Source organism: Stigmatopora argus, chromosome 16, assembly GCF_051989625.1.
Source record: "Stigmatopora argus isolate UIUO_Sarg chromosome 16, RoL_Sarg_1.0, whole genome shotgun sequence".
NCBI classification, from domain to species: domain Eukaryota; kingdom Metazoa; phylum Chordata; class Actinopteri; order Syngnathiformes; family Syngnathidae; genus Stigmatopora; species Stigmatopora argus.
The window spans coordinates 2,639,780-2,661,410 of record NC_135402.1 but is presented as its reverse complement, the minus strand read 5'-3'; the positions used below and the strand labels follow the sequence as shown (position 1 = coordinate 2,661,410).

General features: G+C 52.5%; 4 protein-coding genes across 21 annotated transcripts in view; 2 read left to right on the top strand and 2 right to left on the bottom strand.

Moving 5' to 3' along the window:
* LOC144091367 (drebrin-like protein B) overlaps positions 1-694 on the top strand; it is a 3,695-nt gene extending 3,001 nt beyond the window's left edge. The window contains exons 12-14 of the mRNA XM_077623642.1: positions 102-280; positions 342-420; positions 498-694. Coding sequence (XP_077479768.1) covers positions 102-280; positions 342-420; positions 498-634 — 395 coding nt within the window. The 3' untranslated portion in view covers positions 635-694. The remainder of the gene's footprint in view (positions 1-101; positions 281-341; positions 421-497) is intronic.
* Positions 1-13,879, bottom strand: part of LOC144091370 (transcription factor 7-like 1-B) — a 20,912-nt gene extending 7,033 nt beyond the window's left edge. For 2 of the 3 annotated variants that reach the window (XM_077623647.1, XM_077623650.1), the window contains exon 1: positions 12,571-13,879. The gene's annotated coding sequence lies outside the window, so the exon portion shown is untranslated. The remainder of the gene's footprint in view (positions 1-12,570) is intronic. The other variant, XM_077623648.1, reaches the window with a different exon arrangement.
* On the top strand, positions 857-14,829 carry slc4a5b (solute carrier family 4 member 5b). 16 transcript variants are annotated; one of them, XR_013305667.1, is made up of 27 exons: positions 860-1,284; positions 2,074-2,141; positions 2,233-2,433; positions 4,011-4,140; positions 4,219-4,379; positions 4,451-4,609; positions 4,718-4,822; positions 5,405-5,460; positions 6,649-6,806; positions 6,862-6,949; positions 7,018-7,172; positions 7,231-7,347; positions 7,416-7,590; positions 7,658-7,791; positions 7,851-8,031; positions 8,299-8,389; positions 8,860-8,912; positions 8,976-9,257; positions 9,329-9,442; positions 10,717-10,878; positions 10,953-11,131; positions 11,200-11,341; positions 11,400-11,573; positions 11,648-11,812; positions 13,896-13,952; positions 14,210-14,262; positions 14,477-14,572. XR_013305667.1 is itself a non-coding variant. In XM_077623624.1 (26 exons), the coding sequence occupies exons 2-26, from the start codon at positions 2,075-2,077 to the stop codon at positions 14,649-14,651; spliced, it is 3,477 nt and encodes a 1,158-aa protein (XP_077479750.1). In that variant the 5' UTR covers positions 857-1,284; position 2,074; the 3' UTR covers positions 14,652-14,829. The 16 variants fall into 16 exon arrangements, 14 of the variants coding, with proteins under 14 accessions (XP_077479750.1, XP_077479751.1, XP_077479759.1 ...); XM_077623624.1 differs by lacking the exon at positions 13,896-13,952 and having other exon boundaries at positions 857-1,284; positions 14,477-14,829; XM_077623625.1 differs by lacking the exon at positions 13,896-13,952 and having other exon boundaries at positions 858-1,284; positions 8,881-8,912; positions 14,477-14,829.
* sez6l (seizure related 6 homolog (mouse)-like) lies at positions 14,830-21,631 on the bottom strand. Its single transcript, XM_077623641.1, has 17 exons — positions 21,484-21,631; positions 19,755-19,964; positions 19,554-19,687; positions 19,280-19,487; positions 18,493-18,678; positions 18,257-18,428; positions 18,029-18,195; positions 17,745-17,939; positions 17,468-17,606; positions 17,132-17,328; positions 16,581-16,781; positions 16,213-16,404; positions 15,949-16,143; positions 15,840-15,875; positions 15,657-15,768; positions 15,482-15,590; positions 14,830-15,403 (listed from the first exon to the last, which is right to left on the bottom strand). Exons 1-17 carry the CDS (start codon positions 21,542-21,544, stop codon positions 15,374-15,376), a joined length of 2,544 nt encoding a protein of 847 aa, XP_077479767.1. The 5' UTR covers positions 21,545-21,631; the 3' UTR covers positions 14,830-15,373.

Genomic DNA, 21,631 nt, shown 5'->3' with positions numbered 1-21,631 from the left:
GCAAACACGTAAGACCTGACTAGATGTCAATCAAGCTTTCAACTTAATTCAAAATTATTAGCGACGCGACTCGATCTAACGCGTCCCTCTCCGCCACGTAGCGGAGGACGACGATTGGTCGGACGAGTTTGACGAAGAGCTGTACGCGGCGCCCACCAGCGAGCGCCTCAAGTCGCTGACGGAAACCATGTTCCCCACGCCGGTCGAGGATAACCAGTACAAGGTGCAGCGGAACGTGGAGCCCGAACTTTACGAGGACATAGGGCAGCACGCCCACATGGTCAGTCGCCCGACGTTGTTTTGCCCGCTTGCCCCGTAGCTCAATTCGCGTCTGTTTTTAGGCCCGAGACGACGACGACAACAACGACCGGGGCGCCCTACAAAACCAGCGCGCCAGAGCCGTGTACGACTACCAGGCCGGTACGTGGCGGGTGATCGGCGAGCGAGCGGCGAGACGAGTGGCGATTTTGATTTTGAGTTTGCTCTTTCACCCCCAGCCGACGACACGGAGATCACCTTCGACCCCGACGACGTAATCACGGGAATCGAGATGGTGGACGAGGGCTGGTGGCGAGGTTACGGCCCCGACGGCCATTTTGGCATGTTTCCTGCCAATTACGTTGAACTCTTGTGACCTTTTGTCGTCGCATCAACACAAAAAAATAAAAAATAAAGAACAAATCACAGATAAAAATGTTAAATTTGTCTGTGAGCAAAAATAAGGCCTCATTTTTTTTAGATGTACGAGTTTGAAAGTATGACGATATATTAAAAAAGGGGGAAATATAAAAAAACTGAGAATATGAGGGGAAAAATAACATTTAGTTTTTTAACACTATATTGCTACGTATTGTTATTTGTTTATGAAACTGATGATGTTATTTTAGCGTTATATCGGGCAACACTCGTCGTAATTGTAGAACGTATTGATATTGTAAAATGTGTTTATATTGTAGAATGTATTTGACATACTTTGAGTATAAGACGTGATTTTTCAACACTTTCCATTGGCCAGTAGAGGAGCTGCCATCTTCATCTTTGTGTTGTGGAAAGAAACGTCAGCAAATGGCAAAATGGAAAATGGACGTCACTGGGATGCCCCGCAGGTCCGGACGCACGCACGCACGCATGGACGTGCGCACGCCGCCGAGCAAGCAATTTGGCAGCGAACGAGCGCTCAGTTGGGATTTGTCCTGCTCAACCTCCAACTTGTTCAGTGGCCTCTTCTTCTTCCTCTTCTTCTTCTTCTTCTTTCTTCTACTTTGACTTTGTTTCCATCTTTGGGTAAGCATGTCAACATCATTTTTTACCTTTTTTAATATAAAATGTGTTATTTGGAGTCGACTGCATGCACCGTCTCTTTGTTACAAACTCTTTTGTTGGTAGGAATGCATTCTATTTGTGGTTTTCTTTCATTTTGGAGGTTTTAACTCCAATTTAGTCAGACCAGTTGTTATGGGTTGGACGTATCGCGCCATCAATGGCAGATTAACCAGCATTAATTGACTTATCGATTGGCAATTGAATCGCCATCAATTTTGAGGACATTGTTAACCTCAAAGTTGGATTTTTTCCCTTATTTTCCTTTTTTTTTTTAAATAAACTATTAGTTTTTTAAAAATATGTATCATTTTTCACTATAAAAAAGCTAATAACATAAATAAGCCTGTCTGATGGCCTGTGGTTGTCGAGGCGACGGAAAACCCTGGCGCTTTGATTTTTTTTGGGGGGCGGGGCTAGAGCACGCCGCAGGGTGACGGGCGATCGACAAGAGGTCAGACGACAGGAAGTTGACGGCACGCGTGACCTTCACAGTCAGAGATCGGGCTTCAGCGACCCGCTCGGTCATCCCCGATGACATCTATCGATTGGCTCCGCCCCTTTTGGGGCAAGGTGGCAAATCCGACGGGGGCTCAAATCCGTTGGGATGCCAAATAAAAGATGTCCGTTTCATCTTTTCAATGGAGCGGAGTGAAAAATTCCAGGGGTGAAAATGACGGGCAATCATTCCGCCGATTGGTCGTGGTGAATTTCCATCGAGCTGTTCCGATTAAACGTTTCGATTTCCTCCAGGATGGATCGGCACCAGTGGCAGCACGCCAGGGACAGGAGTCACCGTCACTATGACGACCGCGAGGAGGGTGAGCGCTGATCAACCGTGGATTTTTTCACGAGGGTTTGCCTCTGCATAGTCGAAAGCGACGACATCATCAAAAGGTACACTTGTTCCAGACGCGGAGTCATGGTCGGCGGGCACGGCGTCCTCTCACCGGCACAGGCGACGGCGCCACCGCTCGGGCGAGCGCCAGCACGACAGCGAGCATCACTACGAGCACCGCCCCCACCGAGAATGCCGCCACCACTCCCCCGCGGAATTCTACGGCGACAGCGCCGACGAAAGCGGCGAGATGGCGGACCACGCCGACTCCTCGGGTGAGCCAGCATCTTTGGACAAAAAAATTTACTCTAATTGAGAAAATTCAATTCCACCCAAGCGGCCCGGTGGATTGAGTGGTTAGCACGTCGGCCTCGCAGCTTTGGGGTCCTGGGTTCAAATCCAGGTCAGACCACCTGTGTGGAGTTTGCATGTGTGGGTTTTCTCCGGGTACTCCGGTTTCCTCCCAAATTCCAAAAACATGCAATGTAGGCTGATTGGACACTTTCAATTTAAAGTGGTGGCTCCCCCTAGTGGCGCGCCAAAGAAAAAATGTGTCTCTTATCCTCCTTTAAAGCAGATTGGTGACCTTTCAAAAGGGCACATGAAAACGAGACATTGGGTGCAAAGGTTCGCCATGGGCAGCAGCCAGGAGAGGGTGCCGTAGCAGAACAATTGGAACGGGTCCTGGGTGCGCCCAGAGCGTCAACCTGTTGGGTCACCCGGCCGACAGGGGGTGGGACGTGGATTGGCTTATCGCTTGTGGCCCCCTTTGGGCTCACTGCATTCCCGACGGCGGGTGGGGGGGGCTTAAGCTTCTTAGTGTGTGTGTGAAGTCAAGAGGAGGGAAGTTCTCCAAAGTTTGGCGGTGCGTGTCGGGTCGGCCAAATGAAACTTTTTTGGTCTCACCGCGGACACTTGTGCAGTTAGCGAGAGGCTACGGCGCGACGCACCGGCACCACCCTCGCGGGCTTGGGAGCTTTTCGCCAGCATGGCTTCTCGGTGCCCGACGCCAGCCGCCGCCGGCGACGAGGAACCGGGACGCTACGGGACGCGGCTGAGTAATGCTTATTTTGATTTTCAGCTTTGGGGGGAAATTTAACAGTTCCCTAGCCTTTTATTTTGGAATAGCAAAAAATCTGCTGAGAATGGATGCGAGTAATTGATGTAACAAAAGTGTCCAAAAGTGGATACATTTGCTGTTGTGGCTCCAGACTAAAGGGGAGGAGCTTAGGAAGATTTTGGCCCCTATGATGTTCTGTCTTCCAAGAGAAACTCGCCCTCCATTCTCTTTGTCTATTAATTCATTTTCTGATCCACTTTATCCTCACAAAGGTCGTGGGGGTGCTGGAGCCTATCCCAGCTGACTTCGGGTTGGAGGTGGGGGACACCTTGAACTGTTGGCTAGCTAATCGCAGGCCACATGGAGACAAAGCTAGGGGCAATTTAAAGTCTTCAATTAGCTTAGCATTTATGTTTTTGGAGTGTGAGAGGAAACCGGAGTACCCGGAGAAAACCCACGCAGGCCCAGGGAGAACAAGGAAAGTCCACACAGGTACACCGACCTAGATTGGAACCCAGGAACCCAGAACTGTGAGGCCCACGCGCTAACCAATCAGCCGGCAGATTGCCCCTGGTCTTTGTCTAGTGATGGGAAATGGGGGTAAAGTTGGGTGAGCTTTGGGGTGACGTTCACGGTTCAAGTGGGCCAGGGAGGGATGAAGACTTCCATGCTTCCTACCTAGATGGTTTATGATTTCTATTGAGCGAGCAAAAGTCAATTGATTTAAAATCAGGGAAACGATGCTTCAGAAGGTAGCTTTGTCCAGACCTGACCCCCCGAACCCCTCCACAGTGTCGCCGGCCGCCGAGCGCCTGCGTCACATTCTGGGCGAGGACGACGGGGGGCCCACGCCCACCATCTTCACCGAGATGGACACCCTGCAGCGGGAGGGCGGAGAGCTGGAATGGAAGGAATCGGCCAGGTGAGGAGCCATTTGGCGGGTAACGGGCGGAGGGGGCGGGCCTTGACGGCGGAGGGCGGCCTCGCTCGCCACCGACAGGTGGGTGAAGTTCGAGGAGAAGGTGGAGGAGGGCGGCGAGCGCTGGAGCAAGCCGCACGTGTCCACGCTGACGCTGCACAGCCTCTTCGAGCTGCGCACGTGCCTGCAGACCGGCAGCATCCTCCTGGACCTGGAGGCCTTCTCGCTGCCGCAGATCGTAGGTGAGACGCAGCCAGGGGGGGGGCGCCGTGGTCTCGCTCGGACCGAGATGGCGCTAACGACGTCTCCGCAGAGGAGGTGGCGGAGCGTCAGGTGGCCGAAGGCCTGATCTCGGAAGACGTGAAGGAAAACATCATCTTCGTGCTGCTTCGCAAACATCGCCACCAGACCAAGAAACCCATCCACCGCTCGCTAGCCGACATCGGAAAGTCGTCGTCCGGCGCGGCCTCCAGTAAGCGCGTCTCGCTCGCCCACGCTTCCGCGCTTTGCGCTTCGGCCTAACGCGCTGCCGCTCAAACCCCCAACCCCTCAACGACTCCGCCCTCCCCTATGTGCTCAGATCGTAGCCCTCAGGCGCTTAGCCGTAGCACTAGCTCCGCCTCCGCCATCCACCGCTCCACCGACGACCTGCGAACGCGACGCTCCGGCAGTACGGGACGCCTGCGTGAGTCGCACGGACTTTCGCGCGCGCACAGAGGCGCCGGAACTGTGGAGGGGGCGGGGTCAAGATGGAGTCGCTTTTAAAGGGGGCGGGGCCACAACCAAGTCACTTTCTCCAAATTGCCGGCTTGCCTCTGTGGGCGCGCACAAACACACGCACGCACGCACTTCCATCCATCAGTCAAGCTAGCTTTAGCATCCAATGCTAACACACTAACGCTTTGCTTGTTTGGTTAATCAGTGGTCATGGGCCTACAATAACATACATATTGGAAAAGCATTTTTTCTCAGTTTTAAACAGTACATGTGAAGTATTTAAAAATATCACTTACCTGTTTTTTTCATCTATTTGATAGACTTTATTCTTCGTAATAATTATTTTTAAAATGTAATATCAGTAGCAAACATGGGCATTTTTGTGTTGCCGCCGGCAACTCGTGAGCCGGATTAAGAGGGAATTTGTACGGCGTTCATTTGGTTTGCCGGCCAATCGGAAGGGTGAAAACGTAATCCCGGCGGCGCTCAATGGTTTCCTTTGTGGCGACTTTGCAAAGTTTACTTTGTCTGGCATTTGTTGCATTTGCAGATCACGCGCACAGTCGGAGCATGAATGACATTTCAGAAACGCCCAGCTCCGACCAGGTAACTTTGGCACGCCGTCCCTTCGTCGCTCGGCCCAAAAACGGTCATTTTGTAACCAAAAAAAAGGTCGACTTCGGTGCCAAAACGGCGTGACGAATATACGTACGTATGTATTGGGAAAAACGGCCAGACGTTAGCTTGGCGTGGTGAGAAAATTCCAAATGTCAGAGGTGCAAAAGTGCAAAGCGGCTTCGACCTGGAGATTTTCCGGCAGCTGACTAATTAATCTCCCCGCGGCCGTCCGTGGGAACCAAAACAAAACTCTCCCGCTTTGACCCGAATGGGTGGAATTAATTTTCTTCCTATGCGTGAGCGGTTCAGCCCGGGGCGATAGGTGGTGAGAAGTCAACAAATTCCTAACTTATTATTTGTCAAATAGCAAGGGGAAAGCACATTTTGTTTACAAAATGGAGAAAATATCAATATATGGAAATAAAACTCAGAATACTTCTACGATTATTAAGTCGGCGACCCGTTGGATCAGTGGTTAGCGCGTTGGCCTCACAGTTCTGGGGTCCTGGGTTCAAATCCAGGATGGTCCACCTATGTGGAGTTTGCATGTTCTCCCCGGGCCTGCGTGGGTTTCCTCCGGGTACTCCGGTTTCCTTCCACATTCCAAAGACATACACAATAGGCTTGTTGGACACTAAATTGCCGCTAGCTATGATTGCTAACCTAGCTAACCCCCTAAACTTAACCCTGAAAGTTAGCTGGGATCGGCTCCAGCACCCCCCGCGACCCTTGAGGATAAAGCGGTTCAGAAAATGAATGAATGAATGAATGAAGTAGCAAGTTAAAATGTCGTGGCTAGGTGATAAGTAGCATCGAAGCTAGCATTGGGAGAGATACAGAATAAAAATAGCGGGTGACAAGTAGCATCGAAGCTAGCATTGGGAGAGATGCAGAATAAAAATGGTGGGTGACAAGTAGCATCGGAGCTAGCATTGGGAGAGATACAGAATAAAAATGGCGGGTGACAAGTAGCATCGAAGCTAGCATTGGGAGAGATACAGAATAAAAATGGCGGGTGACAAGTAGCATCGGAGCTAGCATTGGGAGAGATACAGAATAAAAATGGTGGGTTTGGGCGCGGGTGAGCCGCCACGCGACGACCCGCGTTGACTCGGAGGACGGCGCCTCCCGGTGGCAGACGTTTCCGTGCTACTAAGTTCCAAAGTTGTGCCGCAGCTGAAGAACAAATTCATGAAGAAGATTCCCCGCGACGCCGAGGCATCCAACGTGCTGATCGGCGAGGTGGACTTCCTGGACAAGCCTTTCGTCTCCTTCGTGCGTTTGGCGCAGGCGACCACGCTGGGCGGTCTCACCGAAGTCCCCGTGCCCACCAGGTGGGTGACTCGGCGCCTTGCCGAGCGACGTTTGTGAGCGGGACCTTCCTGGCAGGTTCCTCTTCATCCTTCTGGGTCCTCCCGGGAAGACCAAGTCGTACAACGAGATCGGCCGCGCCATCGCCACGCTGATGGTGGACGACGTAAGCCCACCGTAGCCCTCCGACGGCGTGCGTCCGTCCGTCCCCGTTGACCTCGCCTTCGCCGCCAGCTCTTCAGCGACGTGGCCTACAAAGCCAGGGAGCGCGAAGACCTGATCGCCGGCGTGGACGAGTTCCTGGACGAGGTCATCGTCCTGCCGCCGGGGGAGTGGGACCCCAAGATCCGCATCGAACCCCCCAAGAAGCTCCCCTCGGCGGAGATGAGGTAGGACCTCCCCTTCCGGCGACCGCGCCGCCCGTTCCAACGCTCTCGCCCTCGGCAGGAAGTCGGTGCTCAACCTGGAGGAGCTGGCTCAGGCCAACGGGTCCGCCGGGGGCGCCAGAGACGAGGAGCTTCCCGTCCCGCACGAGATCGGCGAGGAGCTCAAGTTCACCGGCAGGTGAGACGTCCGCAAAAAGGAACCCCCCTCGTTCCCGTGGCGTCCAAACCCCAAGTCTTTTTCCGCAGGCCGGCCGGCGGCTTGTGGTTGGACGTGAAGAGGAAGTTGCCGTGGTACTGCAGCGACATCTACGACGGCTTTCACATCCAGACCGTGTCCGCCGTGCTCTTCATCTACTTGGGCTGCATCACCAACGCCATCACCTTCGGGGGTCTGCTGGGCGACGCCACCGACAACTACCAGGTGAACCCCGCGTGCCGGTCTTCCCTCGACGGCGCCGGTCTTCCCTCGACTCGCCGATCGCCCTCAGGGCGTGATGGAGAGCTTCCTGGGCACGGCGCTGGCGGGAACGGTCTTCTGCTTGTTCGGCGGCCAGCCGCTCATCATCCTCAGCTCCACCGGACCCATCCTCATCTTCGAGAAGCTCCTCTACGAGTTCTGCAAGTAAGACCCGGGCTCGGGCGGCACCCAAGCGAGAACCGCCAACCAGCGTTTGCCCGCAGGAACAACGGCGTGGACTACATGGAGCTGCGCCTGTGGATCGGGATCCATTCTTGTCTGCAGTGCCTGATCTTGGTGGTGACGGACGCCAGCTACATCATCCAGTACATGACCCGCTTCACCGAGGAAGGCTTTTCCAGTCTCATCTCCTTCATCTTCATCTCGGACGCCATTAAAAAGATGGTCCGTCGCATATAAAACACCGCTTTTACCTTGACAATAATGCTGGTTTTACAATAGAAGAGCCATTTAGTAAGAAACACATTTTATTCCAGTTACAAACGTGACAACGGAAACAAAAACTCAGGTAGACAGAACAGATTACCTTGAAAGGTTCAATCTTTTCCTAAAAAAGTAGAGGAAATTGTCCAAAGCTCTCAGTTAAGCCGAGCTGTTAGCTAGCTAGCACATTAGCATTTCAGGTATCTCCGCTGCTTGTGTTGTTCCCAGGTGGGCTCCTTCAAGTATTACCCCATCAACCGTGCCTACAAGCCCGACTACGTCACGTCCTACAAGTGCGACTGCGTCCCTCCAGACCAGGGTGAGTCTTAGACCTGTTCCTCGTGGACTTGGTGCTATTATTACGTCTTCTAGAGATGCAGTTTTTGGATCAAAAGACATGCTCACTTGGTAGCTTTGTCATTTTTCCCGGCTCAAGAGTCCGATGACCATCTTGAAGTCTTTTTGAGGTCTCGGTTCCTTATAAAATACTAAATTTTTAAAGAAGACACCTGATTGGTTAATTTGCATGTAGTGGATCAGTTGGAACAAAAACCAGGAGGCTCTGGTTAGGAGACACCAGCCGTAGAACTTTGTCGGTGCTTTTCATGTTCTTCATCTTTGACTTTTGTCTCCCTGCTTTCTGGCGTGGGCGTGGCTCGAAACCGTGAGTTTTCCCGTTATCCTGTTTTCCCGTTTCCCCTTTTCGCTTGCCGTTTTCCACGCTTTGACTTCCTGGGTTCTCCTTCATTCGACATTGCGGTAAATCGAGATTCTTGTCATCTCCTCCAGCTCTCCCCCGGAACTTCTCAGCTCCCCTGGCCGACGACAACACGTCCTTTCTGGTGAGCGAGTTCCTCCCGGGTGGGCCGGTCCGGATCGTAACCCCCCCCTCGTGGGTCCCGCAGTTCAACGTGAGCGACGTGGGCTGGTCTGAGCTGAGCAAAAAGGAGTGTCTGAAGTACGGCGGCGCCCTGGTGGGCAAAGCCTGCAAGTACGTTCCCGACCTGGCCCTCATGTCCTTCATCCTGTTCTTCGGCACCTACTCCATGACGGTCTCGCTCAAGAAGTTCAAGTTCAGCCGCTACTTTCCCACCAAGGTAAGGACCGGAAGGCACCCGGGTTTTTCCCTCCCCGGTCTTCCCGCACGCCGTTCCTGCGTTGATGGCTTTTACCCAGAATGCCGATCGGTAAGCTACGTGGCTAGTAAACGTGGATGAAGCGCACCTAGCATGACCGGCCCTCCCTTTACCTGCCGCAGCTGCGTCAGCTGATCAGCGACTTCTCCACCATCATCTCCATCCTGCTCTTCTGCGGACTGGACCTCCTCCTGGGCCTGGACACCCCAAAACTGCATGTTCCCATGGACTTGAAGGTCCTTCCTCAGCTCGCTAGCCTCTTTTTACCCAGCCTTCGTTCCTTCCTTATAATCCAAAACGGCATTTCTTGTCAGAGATTTAACCAATCACTCTCGCCTTTCTCCTCTTCGCTGTCTCTATGCGCCGCTAAGCTAAGGAAGCTAATCAGTGATTTTGCCATCTTCATGTCAATCATGTCCTTTGTGGGTCTGGATATGTTGGTGGGATTAGACACGCCCAAATTGATCGTTCCCACTGAGTTGAAGGTAATCTTCTTGCCCTTTCCGCACTTTTTAGCCAGCGCGGCAACTTGATTCCAAATTCCACGGGGTGCCGAAAGCATTCGCGCCGCTTCACTTTTTGCATCTTTCCCACAAACGTAACGGACGATTGAATCACCGGTCGGTGGATCGGGTGAAACCATGACGACGTCAATGTAGATGGATAGGACAAGAAACTAGAGTTTGATTTGAACACGCCTGACAAGTTCCCTCTAATTTTTCATATGTCTGGGCACCCAGACAACCTCCCTGAGAACACTGAGGACCCCTGTGAGCAACATCAGCTATGGCCACAAACCAGTATCACCAGGTGTATTTCTACTACCCATAAATCAAGGGTGTCAAACTCGGGTTGGTTCGCGGGCCGCTTTAACGTCAACTTGATTTCACGTGGGCCGAACCATTTTAGATATATTTAGATTTTTTTAAAATAAATGAATTAAAAGAACTGGATTAAAAGCCCTGAATATTCAGTTTTTATAGATCTATAACAATGTTTATTTTAGCTTTTTTATATATTTTTAGATTTTACAAAATGATTTTTGAACTAAAAACACAGAAAAAATGGATTAAAAAATGACAATTATTGATTTAAAAAGGGGGAAAAACAGGAAATTTAATATACATCTATACTCTTTATTTTAATTTGATCCTAAAACAGAAAGTCGGCACTCATCATTGACTTTCCCGGGCCACACAAAATGATGCGGCGAGCCATATTTGGCCCCCAAGCCGGCACTTTGACACATGTGCCATAAATGATCTAGTCATAATAACATTGAATTAAAAATATCCATACAAATGTCACTTGAATTTAGACAAATCTGCCTTAAATTTGACCTTATTTCTCACATCCGTCCTTCTCACTTGCTCACAAATTTAGCTACACTCCATCTTCAATTTAGCAGTTAGCTTTAGCTTCATGCGGAAGAGCAAATGCAAAAAGTGAAGCCGCGTGAAGACTTTTCCGGACGTAACCTGCCGACTGAAGCATAGCTGTCGTTTTGCAGCCCACCCGCGCCGACCGCGACTGGCTGGTGATGCCCTTCGGCAAGAATCCGTGGTGGTGGTACCTGGCCAGCTCCGTGCCGGCCCTCCTGGTCACCATCCTGATCTTCATGGACCAGCAGATCAGCGCCGTCATCGTCAACCGCAAGGAGAACAAACTCAAGGTTTGTCCTTCCGGCGTTTTGTGTTCGGACCTGGGCTCCCACTGACCTCGGCTCGGCGCCCGTGTTCCCCGCAGAAAGGTTGCGGCTACCACCTGGACCTGTTGTGGGTGGGCATCCTGATGGCCCTGTGCTCCTTCATGGGTCTGCCGTGGTACGTTGCCGCCACCGTCATCTCCATCGCGCACATCGACTCGCTCAAGATGGAGAGCGCCTCCAGCGCCCCAGGAGAGCAACCCCAGTTTCTAGGGGTCCGGTAAGACCGAAAGCCGAAAACCCGAACCGGCATTTTCTTCGTGGACCGAGCCGCTCCACCTCCCCCAGCGAGCAGAGGCTGACCGGAACGCTGGTCTTCGTCCTCACGGGACTGTCCATCTTCCTGGCTCCCGTTTTGCAGTACATCCCCATGCCTGTGCTGTACGGCGTCTTCCTCTACATGGGCGTGGCCTCGCTGAGCGGCATCCAGGTGGGCGTCGACGCGGGCCGAGCGTCCGGACGGGCGTGACGGGTGTTTTTCCCAACAGTTCTGGGAGCGCATCAAGCTGTACCTGATGCCACCCAAGCACCAGCCGGACTTCGCTTTCCTGCGCCACGTTCCTCTACGCCGGGTCCACCTCTTCACCCTGGTTCAGATCATCTGCCTGGCGGTCCTCTGGGTCTTGAAGTCCACCTTCTTGGCGATCATCTTCCCCGTGATGGTGAGGCGGGCCGGGGGTGCCGTGCCCCGCCCCCCTTTTGAATCCACACGGCGCCTTTTTCGCCATCTACGCAGATCCTGGGACTGATGGTGGTGCGGAAGCTCCTGGATCTGATCTTCTCTCAGCACGACCTGGCCTGGCTGGATGACATTCTTCCCGACAAGGACAAGAAAAAGAACGAAGATGACAAGAAAAAGAAGAAGAAGAAGAAGGCGGCCGAGACGGAGAGCGACGACGAGGTGAGCGCCATCTTGTCTAAAACTTGTGTTGATTTGCTCATGGTTGCCAAAACAAACCATTACAGCGCCACTTTAATTAAATGATTCAAAACTTTCTAAACAAACTATTACAGCGCCAGTTTAATTAAATGATTCATCAAAGCAAAGTTTTTTTTTCTAATGCTATTACTCAATTGAATCAATTAGTTGTTGTAGCATTCGTGTTGTATTTTAATGTTAGTAACTCATTTCTAATATACAACCATTGAAAAATAATTCGGTTTATTCATTCATTCCTTCATTTTCTGAACCGCTTTATCCTCATTAGAGTCACGGGGGGTGCTGGAGCCCACCCCAGCTGATGGGCCAGGAGTGGGGGAGACCCCGAACAGTTTTATATAACATTAGAATGCAATGCAAAATGCAAAACCAAATAATTTGAAACAGTTCTTGGAGGATTAGCAAAAGAGGATAAACAAACATTTGTATGGAAGACAAAGGAATAAAACTTTCCACAAAAAATAGTACAATGATTGACTAATTTGATGGTTGCCCTCGACATCAGTCTAATTAGAACACCACAAAACAATAATAACAATAAATAAATAGAACAATGCATTGACAACTATCTGGTGACCAGTAGTAACAGAACGACTAATTTTTGACCAGCCCTCCATTAATACACACATGCAAACATTTTTTAAAAAACAATTTGGTCCATTTTCCCAAATGTTGAATTTGAGATTTATAAACTATATAAACTATAAACGCGTTCTTACCGTTGATTACGGTTGCTTACCCAACTTGTTTCCAACTTGCACAGCCGCTGCCAACTTCGACTAATTAGCTTGAGAGAAGAATCCACTTTTCTAAGGCTTTCCAATCGTCCGTTACAAAACAAAATCGTCCCGTATTATCGTTAAACTCAAAATTCGTGATACATTTGAAGAACGAACGAACATTAGTGCTAATATTAGTGAATATTACGGCGTTTGTTCAGAATAACCGGAGAAACGTATTCCCCGCCTCTCCTGCTTCGTGACCAATCACCTGACAGAACACTCACACACGAATATGACAATCCAAAATATCGCCATCTCATTGGCCGAGGTGCCCTGGAGATAACGGCATATGAATGACATAAAGCCGCATCAAAGTTATTTATTTAGTGCTATAAATATTACAACTATTTCCCACTGAGCGTCGATATTACTTGAACGTTCACATTTCAAAGTTTTATATGACACACATTATTGTTTTAATTTGACAGTAGAAAATATGTTTAACCATGCATGTGTGCATACTAAACACTAGAAGGCGGTAATGCTTTCGAAACGGGAATGCTGATGCTTCAACTCTTGTTTATTTTTTTCCAGTCATTATCTAACGATTTTTGTTCTAACACACGTTTTGTCTTCTTTGTCCTGCAGTGTTGCTGATATTAGCGCTTCGTGCCTGGCTTTTCTTCTTCTTCTACTCCTTCCTGCTCGCTCACCGCATCTCTAACGCCCCGCGCTTGCCTCACTAACAACAATTAGAACAACATCCAAGGCACTAAAACCACAACAAGCAGTCTTTTTTTGCCAGTCAGAGATTTTATAATAAATAATAATTGGATAGCTAGTATAGTCTAGAATATGAAACGGATAAGCGAGAACCCCGATAGCATCGTTTTGTTCCAATTATAGCCCGCCATGAGCATTGATTTGCAATAATCAGGGCCAGAAATAAAGTAACTCAAGATGGAAGAGTCAAATACAAAATATAAAAGGGGTCTTTTGTAAGATGAGACACATTCAGGAAAAACAAGGAATGCTCAAACTTGTTTTTAGTTGGTTACAGAAGGGCCCGAACCGACCCAGACGACAACAACCTCACTTAAAACTAAGAAATAGGACAACAATTACATTGATAATAACAGACATCACTACTATACCAACTATAAAAGTGGCAAAATTGTCTATAAAAGTATTATTACTGTTACTTGCAATGCAAACTATCACAACAATGGCAAGACGACTCAATAACATTGAGAGTTACTGGACTGTTTTTCAACAAGAAACTCATACTGACTCCTCTTCTTTGTGTGGCCACGCCCCCTCAGATCCCCCACGGAGCCCCACTCCGCCCACGCTAACCGTCTCGCCCCCCGCCACGGCCTGTGAGTAACACCAAGCCCCGCCTTCCCTCCCCCTTTATCCATCACCAATAAATTGTCAAGATGAAAACAATTGTTTTTGTTCCCGCGTCACCTAGCAATTCTAGCGTCACATGCTAACTCCTGGTTCGCCAACTAACGCGTAGCTAGCGACTAACATTAGCGTCACGCGTGGGTTTTGGCTATGCGATCGATTGGAATGTTTCGTGTGTGTTACATATAAATATATGTATTGTACTTAATATATGTGTGCGTGGCAGGAGGCGTACTCGGGGTGGCGTGTGGCGTGCGACCAAGAGGATTCTTGTCAAAGGTAGCGCATGTTGACCTTTCCTTTCTTCTGACACGGCCGTGGCGTGATTTGAGCAACGTATCCTGTCCTGGCTTTCAATTACTATTGATAAATCATTTCCATTCCTGACGTTATATTTAATTATGTCTAAAAACACGACTATGCTAGTTCCCCGTGGGACTCGTTTCTCAAGTCAGGGCTTTATTTTCAAGTCCCCGACTCTCTCCACGCTCAGCATCACCCTGCACCTGAGAACGGGTCGCCCCCCGGCCGTGGCGGTCCCCGCCGACCGGCGCCGGCCCCCCCGCGGCCCCCTCCCCGAGGTGCGCATCCAGGCCGACTCGGACGAGGAACGTCGGCGCGCGACTTCTTGTAGCGCGGGGTCAAAGGTCGCAAAGCCTGAGCGATAGGTACGGCGAGAAGGGGCGGAGCTTCAAAAATGTTCACCCAGCCATCGCAATTTGAAGTGTTTTTCTCTACTGTATACTTTCCATTCTTTCTTTCTTCGTATCACTTAGTCAATCAACTCAATGTTATTCAAAAGGCTGTTATTCATCACCTTGATGTTATAAAAGCTATTGACGTCTATTTGGAGATTTGAGATTGTTTATTTGCTTATCCTAGTCTTCCGTAAGATGGACACGACCTCGAATCGTGCTGACGTGATATGAATGTTCCATTATTCTGAGATGAACACCTTAAAGAAATACTAGTTATATAATAGTTACATATTTACACTACGTACAACATGAGGACACGAACACGGCAGACTAAAGTGATGTCATTCTGGTAAAAAAAAAGAAAATGAAAGGCAAGATCCATGCGGATGTCCATGCTTGTATTTAGCGTTAGCTTAGCATTCCTGTTTGTTTTGGTCAGACGTGGTGAGACTCATCAAATCTAGAGCGGCGACAGATTACGATTCTACCAAAAAGTCCGACTTTGGCCTCGTTTGTTCTTCCTCCTCCCGAAGAAGACGGTAAGAATCCGGTAGCTTAGTCGCGGCCCCGGCCACCCTCCCCGCCGACGGGTACCTGAGGTGCGTCGAGACATCATCTAGGGCTATTTACAAGACCACCTCGGACTGAACGGGACGGGGCAAGGGTTCGTTTGGCCGGCCGCTCGCTCTCGTTCAGATGGAAACCTCGTATTCTCGAGATTCCTGCAAAACCGAAGCGGACAGGGCAGATGAAGACAATGCAGTGCTAAAATGCTAAAGCTAAAGTCGTCGCTCGCTCACCCCGCCGCCCGCCTCGTAGATGGGGTTGTCGAATTCGGCCTCGGCGCTGATCTGCCGGTAAGGGTGAGGGAACGCCAGCGGAAGGCCGAGGTCGGAACCCGGGCGGCACCTGGCGAGGGCAGGTGAGCAAGCGTGAGGCCGCCGGGCTAGCGTCGGCCGTCAAATGGGGTCTTACCGCGTAGCTATCGCGTAAACGCCTCCCAGCAGAGCGGACGTCAGCAGAACCAGGACCAAGGCGGCCAGCGCCAAACTGCCGCCGTCCATCGCGGCGCCGCCGGCGTGCGACACTGACACGGGTTGACGACGGCGTCAACGACGGCGCGACCTAGCCGCTAACGTGGACGCGCGTACTACTCACCTTCCAAGGCGTGGTTGGCGAAGCAGGCGTGGTCAGCTGCAAGTCATTGATAACTCAAGTACTCGTGAATTCACAAGTGGAGAAATCATGGGATGGATTTCTATCTCACCCCTGCAGATGGGAAGCGGTCCGCTCCAGTAGGAGGGGCTTCCCTGGACGCACTTGATGTCCGTGTCGCCCACCAGCTGGTAACCGTGGTAACAGACGAAGGCCAGCGTCTCCCCGGGCAGAAAGGCGCGCTTGGACGTCACTTGGTACCCGTTGTCGGGGGCGCCGGGGTCGGCGCACAGCAGAGAGTCTTCGGCTGAAAAGTCAACTAAGCACGTTAGACTCCGCCTCTGCGTTCGGTCTCATCTCGGCGCTCGCCACTCACCGATGCATCGCGGGAGGCGCGAGGTCCACACGGGCGTCCCCGGCTCGCGGCCGTAGCAGCTAATGGTGGCGCCGCCCTGCAGGACGTACTCGGGACTGCAGCGGTACCGGATGGTGGTCCCCACCAGCAGCTTGGGGTCCGACAGGGAGCGAGTGGCATGCGCGACGTGACCCGGGTCTGAGCAGTACATAACTGGCAAAAGCAAAGCAAAAAGGTGAGAGACGCGTAGGAACCGCCGGTACCGTTAGCGCGCTAGGAAAACTATCGTTTGCGCTGCGTGTGGTGTGCACCCCCGGCCCACGGGGGGCGGTGTTAAAAGACGATTTTGACGAGCGAGTCGGTGCAGTAAAGACGGGGAAGCTACTGACTCTTCTGGCAAAATGGCGGCTGCGCGCTCCACGAGAGGTCCAGCTGGCACGTGAGGGTGGCGCCGCCCTGCAGGTCGTATCCTGGATCGCACTGGTAAGTCACGCGAGCGCCCCGCACCGCGCCACCATTGTCACCGCTGCGCGTCTTCCAGCCGTTTTGGATCTCGGGAAGGTCGGCGCATGAGTCGTTGCGGGAAACCTCTGAAAGCACACGCGCGCCTCGTTAGCGCTTTAGCCTCTGGGCTAATCTTTGTTTCTGCCGCGCAACTTTCAGCCACAGTTGGCGTTTGTGCGCGGAGAGCGAATTTGTAGATATTTTACGAGGTTATTCGTTTGGACGGCGGCTCGGTTCGAGGCGGGCGGCGGTGGCGGCGAGGAGGCGGCGGCTTTAGTGGAAGTGTGATGCAAAGCCAAAGCGACGAGAAAGATGAAGACAATCAACAAGTCATGTTCAAGCGTCACGCTCGCTAGGCTCGCGCTTGCGTCGTTTGCTAGCCGTCCTGAGCTGTTAGTTAGCGTCGGTATTTCGTGTCATTGGTTGCCAGCCTCACCCATGTAGTTGATGATGAATCCCTCTCCTTTGCCCAACACAAGCCCGGCTGGGTCCGAGTGGAAGGTGACGCTAAGGTCGGGGGTGCTGGAGAAGAGCTTAAAGGGGGTGCGCCCCCCAGAGTAGCGGCCTAGTAGGTGCGCGGCGCCCTCGTCGCCGTCGGTCACCGTCAGTAAGTCGCCTTCAGTAATGTTGAGACTGACACGGGAAAGAGAGAGAAAAGTTAGCTTACCTTAGCTGACCTAAGACATGCTAATGCTAATTGTCAAAATTTGATCTTGGGCGAGGTTTCAAGATGGCTTAATACGTCGGTAAATGTGTCTGTCGGTGATCTTACAGCTGTACGTCTACGAGGACTCGCTTTTCTTCGCCCACGTGGATGTTCCACGTGCATTCCTCGCCCTCGCCGTACCACTCGGGCCAGTTGGGCGACAGGATGACTCCGCCCGGGCCGCTCAGGTCGCCCCCGCACTGAGCTAAGAAAAAGCACCGAATAAAAAAAGGCAGTTAGCGCGGGCAATGCTAACCGTTTGCACGAGATAGCTCGACGCCCGCTAGCTCGACGCCCGCTAGCTCGACGCCCGCTAGCTTGCGTGTGTCGCAGTTGGGCTCACCTTTACAAATAGGTTCGGTATCGTTCCAGTACGGGTCCCTGGCGTTGATGCACTCGATGACGGGCGGGCCCTGCTCCAAGGCGTGGCCCAGGTCGCAGCTGAACTGGACCACAGCGCCAACGCCGTACAGGTGGTCCGACGTGGTGAAGTTGCCATTTTGGAGGTACGGCTCGTAGCAACGGCCTCGCTCGAAGGCTGAGTGCGTGCGGGTTGCGGTAAAAGAGTACGCAGGGGTGTGTCTATGTGTAAAAGGTTTGGCCCAGTCGAGCTACAATGGAGCTAACCTTCGTAGCGGATGTTGAATCCCGTGTTCTGGGCCGGCTGCTCCGTGGAGAATCGAATCGTTACCGCGGGACCCTCGCTGATCACCCCCTCGAAAGGAACGTGTCGGCTCCGACCTGAATCGAACAGGACGAGGGACGAGGTGTCCGGACCCCCCAGTAGAACCAGCCTGACGGAGGGAAAAAAACGGGATTAGGCGCCAGCATTCCCAAGGCGGGGTTCCGACCCACCTGTCCGAGGGTCCCAGCATAAGGCGCTCCAGGTGCAAGTGTAGCCTCTGTCCTTCGGCGGCCTCCAGGGACCACGAACAGCGAAGCTCCTGCCCGGCTTCGGACCCGTGCCGGGGCCAGGGCGACAGGATCCGGCCCAAGGTGGCATTTTTCACCGTCCCGCCGCAGAGAGCTGGAGAGACGAGCGGCAAATGAAATGGGAGCCCCCGAAAACCCCCTCTTAGGGCGAAGCCCACCTCGGCACGTGGGCTCCTTGTCGCTCCACGCCGGCCGCGAGGCGTTGACGCAGGTGAGCAGAGGTTCCCCCCGCAGGTGGTAGCCCATGTGGCAGTGGAAACGGGCCGTGCCCCCCGGTAGTAGGTCCAGCACCGAGACCTCTCCGAAGTGGGGTCGCTTGGGGATGGAACAGCTCAATCGGAAGACTGACGGGACAAATCCAAACAAACTATTAGCGTCTACTTAGCATAGCGTCGGTAAGATACGGAGGGCGCTAGGATGTTAGAATGCTAGCTATCTTAAACGTTAGCATCAGTTCAAGGTCGTGCTACGTTGCTTGTGTGTATGTGGGTGAGAATGCTAGCTGGCATAAACGTTAGCGTGCTACGTATGGCTATTGCTCGTTTGCGTTGCTAGCCTGTTGCAAGGAAATGACGGTTGTTGTGCTACAGCCGTTGCCACGTCACAACAGCTTGTGTTACTAGGTGACCTTGGTTGCCAGGATGTGTTGCTAGGCAACCAGCTTTCTTATTTAAAAATGTTATGGTGGAGACATTGCAATGTTTTGTAGCCGCTACACACACATACACACATACACACACATTCGCACAAATGCGCTCACGCCCACACTTGGGGGGAGCGTTTAAAAAGCATGACTTAATGAAGGCTGTAATGTGCTCATTAAGAAGCGTGTGAAGTCATGTGTTAATTGCAGTCAATTAGCACATTAGCATGTGCGCAAACAGCATTTTAGTGTGTGTGTGTGTGTGTGTGTGTGTGTGAGAGTGTGAGAGTGTGTGTGCTCACTCTGGTAGTGCAGCAGGAAGGCATCGCCAACATCGCCGCCGCCGTCGTCGCCCGAGGAGCAGAAGAAGACGCTGAGCGTGTTGCTGGGGCTGCGGATGACCTGCCCCTCCACCAGCAGCGTCTGATTGGCCAGCACCAGCCAAGCCCCGCCTGGGGCCACGCCCCTGATGGACAACTGCTCTCCGTCTGACAGGTTGACGCTCTTGACCTGAGGTTCCCGGCGTAAACTCCGGTCACCACGTGTCGGCGCGAGTGGACGCCGGCGCCCGCGTACCTGCAACTCCACGCCGTAGCCCGCGTAGACCGAGATGGTGTAGGTACAGCCCACTTCGCAGGCGGAGTGGAGCGCGTCCGACGAGTCGATGTAACCTTCGGATTCCGTGAAGGTCGCCGAGCAGGTGGAAGCTTCTGGAAGGACGACGGAAAGGGCGTGTTCAACATTCGGCGCCGGGCCGGGAAAGTCGCCGTGCGGTACCTGACGATGACACGCCCACGTCGGTGGGCGTTGTCTCCTTGGGCAGGTGGCCGGACGGGAGGGTCGGCAACGGGGTCCGGGCCCCGCCCCCGTCCTCATCCTCCCGACGGGGATCCGACGACGGGAAGCCCCCGGTCGGCTGCTTGGCGCCCTCTGATGGCCAGTCGTCAAACTGCACCAAGGGGGCCAACCTTGCCTCACTTGCTCCTCCTACACACAAAAAATGATTAATATTAACCCTTTCATCGAGCACAACAGTCCTTTCAAGTCATTGGCTGGGAGCCCAGGTCCAAGATTATAGGTAGTTCGTCAAATTTGAACTTGAAATGACCGAAACAATTGCCAAGGAGGACAAATGGATTGGACGTGGAATGAGATAGAAAGACAAACGGAGACTCAAGATGAGGACAGTGGAGCATGAAACACACACACAGACACACACACTTTGCTGTGTCCTAGTTTGGAGGAAAGCTATTACATCCTTCTTCATAACGATGACGAGAATGCGAGCGGGTTCAATGCGACCTTCGCAAACGCCACCGGCTTCGCACAAACACGCCAGCGAGGCGACGTTTGCGGGAACACTTCGCTCTGGCCTCCTACTTGGATTTGCCCAAAATAGGTTCCGGCATCCTATCCTCGCTAGGATTGACAGACCGTAAAACAGGCCAGCCATCCATTTTTGACGGCGCCCATCCCGGTGAGGGTTGCTTTGTGGGGGGGGGGGGGGGGGGGGGGGGGTGCCGGAGCCTATCGCGGGTCACGTACGCGCAGACTTTGGTGTGTAAGTGCGGGAGAATGTTGCGTTTTTGGTTGAATGTTTTGACAGCCGGAGGAAGATACAAAAGTCTTTTTTTTTGACTTCTTAGAACTGCTAGCTTCCAACTTCTGTCAAACATTTAATCCCTTTGGGGATTACGCGGCCAAAAGAGAAAGAAATATCCAGTCTTCGTGTGCGGGTGTGCACGCAAGTGCGTGCGAGCCCAGATTAACGAGGATTAAATAAAAAAAAGCGCCTATGTCACTTTTTGAGCCGCTAAAGTTTGCGATGAGCGAAAAACCGAGACGCGACAAAAGTGTTTCTGGAGAACGGCCCCACCCCCTTCCGCATTTTCTCGAAGACGCCGAGTTTCAACGCGGAACTTCGTCGCCGATATTATCGTTTCGTTTGTTTTGAAATACGGCACCTGCATTTTTTACTAAGCTACCGCATGTGCCCGCCAATTTGCGATTGTCAATTGCATGGCGTTGATTAGCATTAGTGGGTTATTTTTAGATTAATTTCAGACTTCCGTAATATTAGGAGATTGCAGTAATACTAGGAGTAAAAAAAAGTTGTAAAATGAGGAGATTAAAGTGGTTAAGTGACTTATTTTAGCGTTACGTGGTTCGGCCTTCCTCGTTTGGCGAAGTAAAGGTCGACGCAAACACAAACGGCGTTTGGCGATGGGATCAGATGCTTCTCGTTCAATGGTGGATCGCGTCGCTCCATCCCGAGGGGCGACCGATCCCCGCCGGACGACCGATCCGGGAGCGTCGCCGAGTTTTGGTCGCTCAGGCGCCGTCCTCGCCGCGCGTGTTGACATGTGGGCGCGCGCAAATCCCACGCACATGCTGCGGCGAGCGCTGCGCAGGGCTCGGCGGGGGGGGGCCGGCTCCACACGGGGGGGGGGGGAGCACCCGTACCCCCCGAACCCTCCCGTCCCAAAGCGGACAAAAGGCGTCTCACCTGCACGCGGCGCCAAGCGGCCGCACGCCAGCCACAGCAACACGCAGGCGCACCGAGACATGGAGACGGCGGCCGGAGTCGGCGGAGGGGGCGTCGACGGAGGGTCCGCTGGATGCGCGGCCGGAACTGGAATGCCCTGGTGCCGGTG

Bases quoted from the DNA above. Each gene is read 5' to 3' on its own strand.
- sez6l (XM_077623641.1), bottom strand. From the start codon at position 21,544: ATGTCTCGGTGCGCCTGCGTGTTGCTGTGGCTGGCGTGCGGCCGCTTG. The intron at 16,144-16,212 runs GTGAGTGGCGAG...TTGACTTTTCAG, and splicing joins GCGCCTCCCGCGATGCATCG to CCGAAGACTCTCTGCTGTGC. The intron at 15,876-15,948 runs GTGAGATAGAAA...AATGACTTGCAG, and splicing joins ACCGCTTCCCATCTGCAGGG to CTGACCACGCCTGCTTCGCC.
- slc4a5b (XM_077623624.1), top strand. From the start codon at position 2,075: ATGGATCGGCACCAGTGGCAGCACGCCAGGGACAGGAGTCACCGTCAC. The intron at 4,823-5,404 runs GTGAGTCGCACG...TTGCATTTGCAG, and splicing joins CGGCAGTACGGGACGCCTGC to ATCACGCGCACAGTCGGAGC. The intron at 11,574-11,647 runs GTGAGGCGGGCC...CCATCTACGCAG, and splicing joins CGATCATCTTCCCCGTGATG to ATCCTGGGACTGATGGTGGT.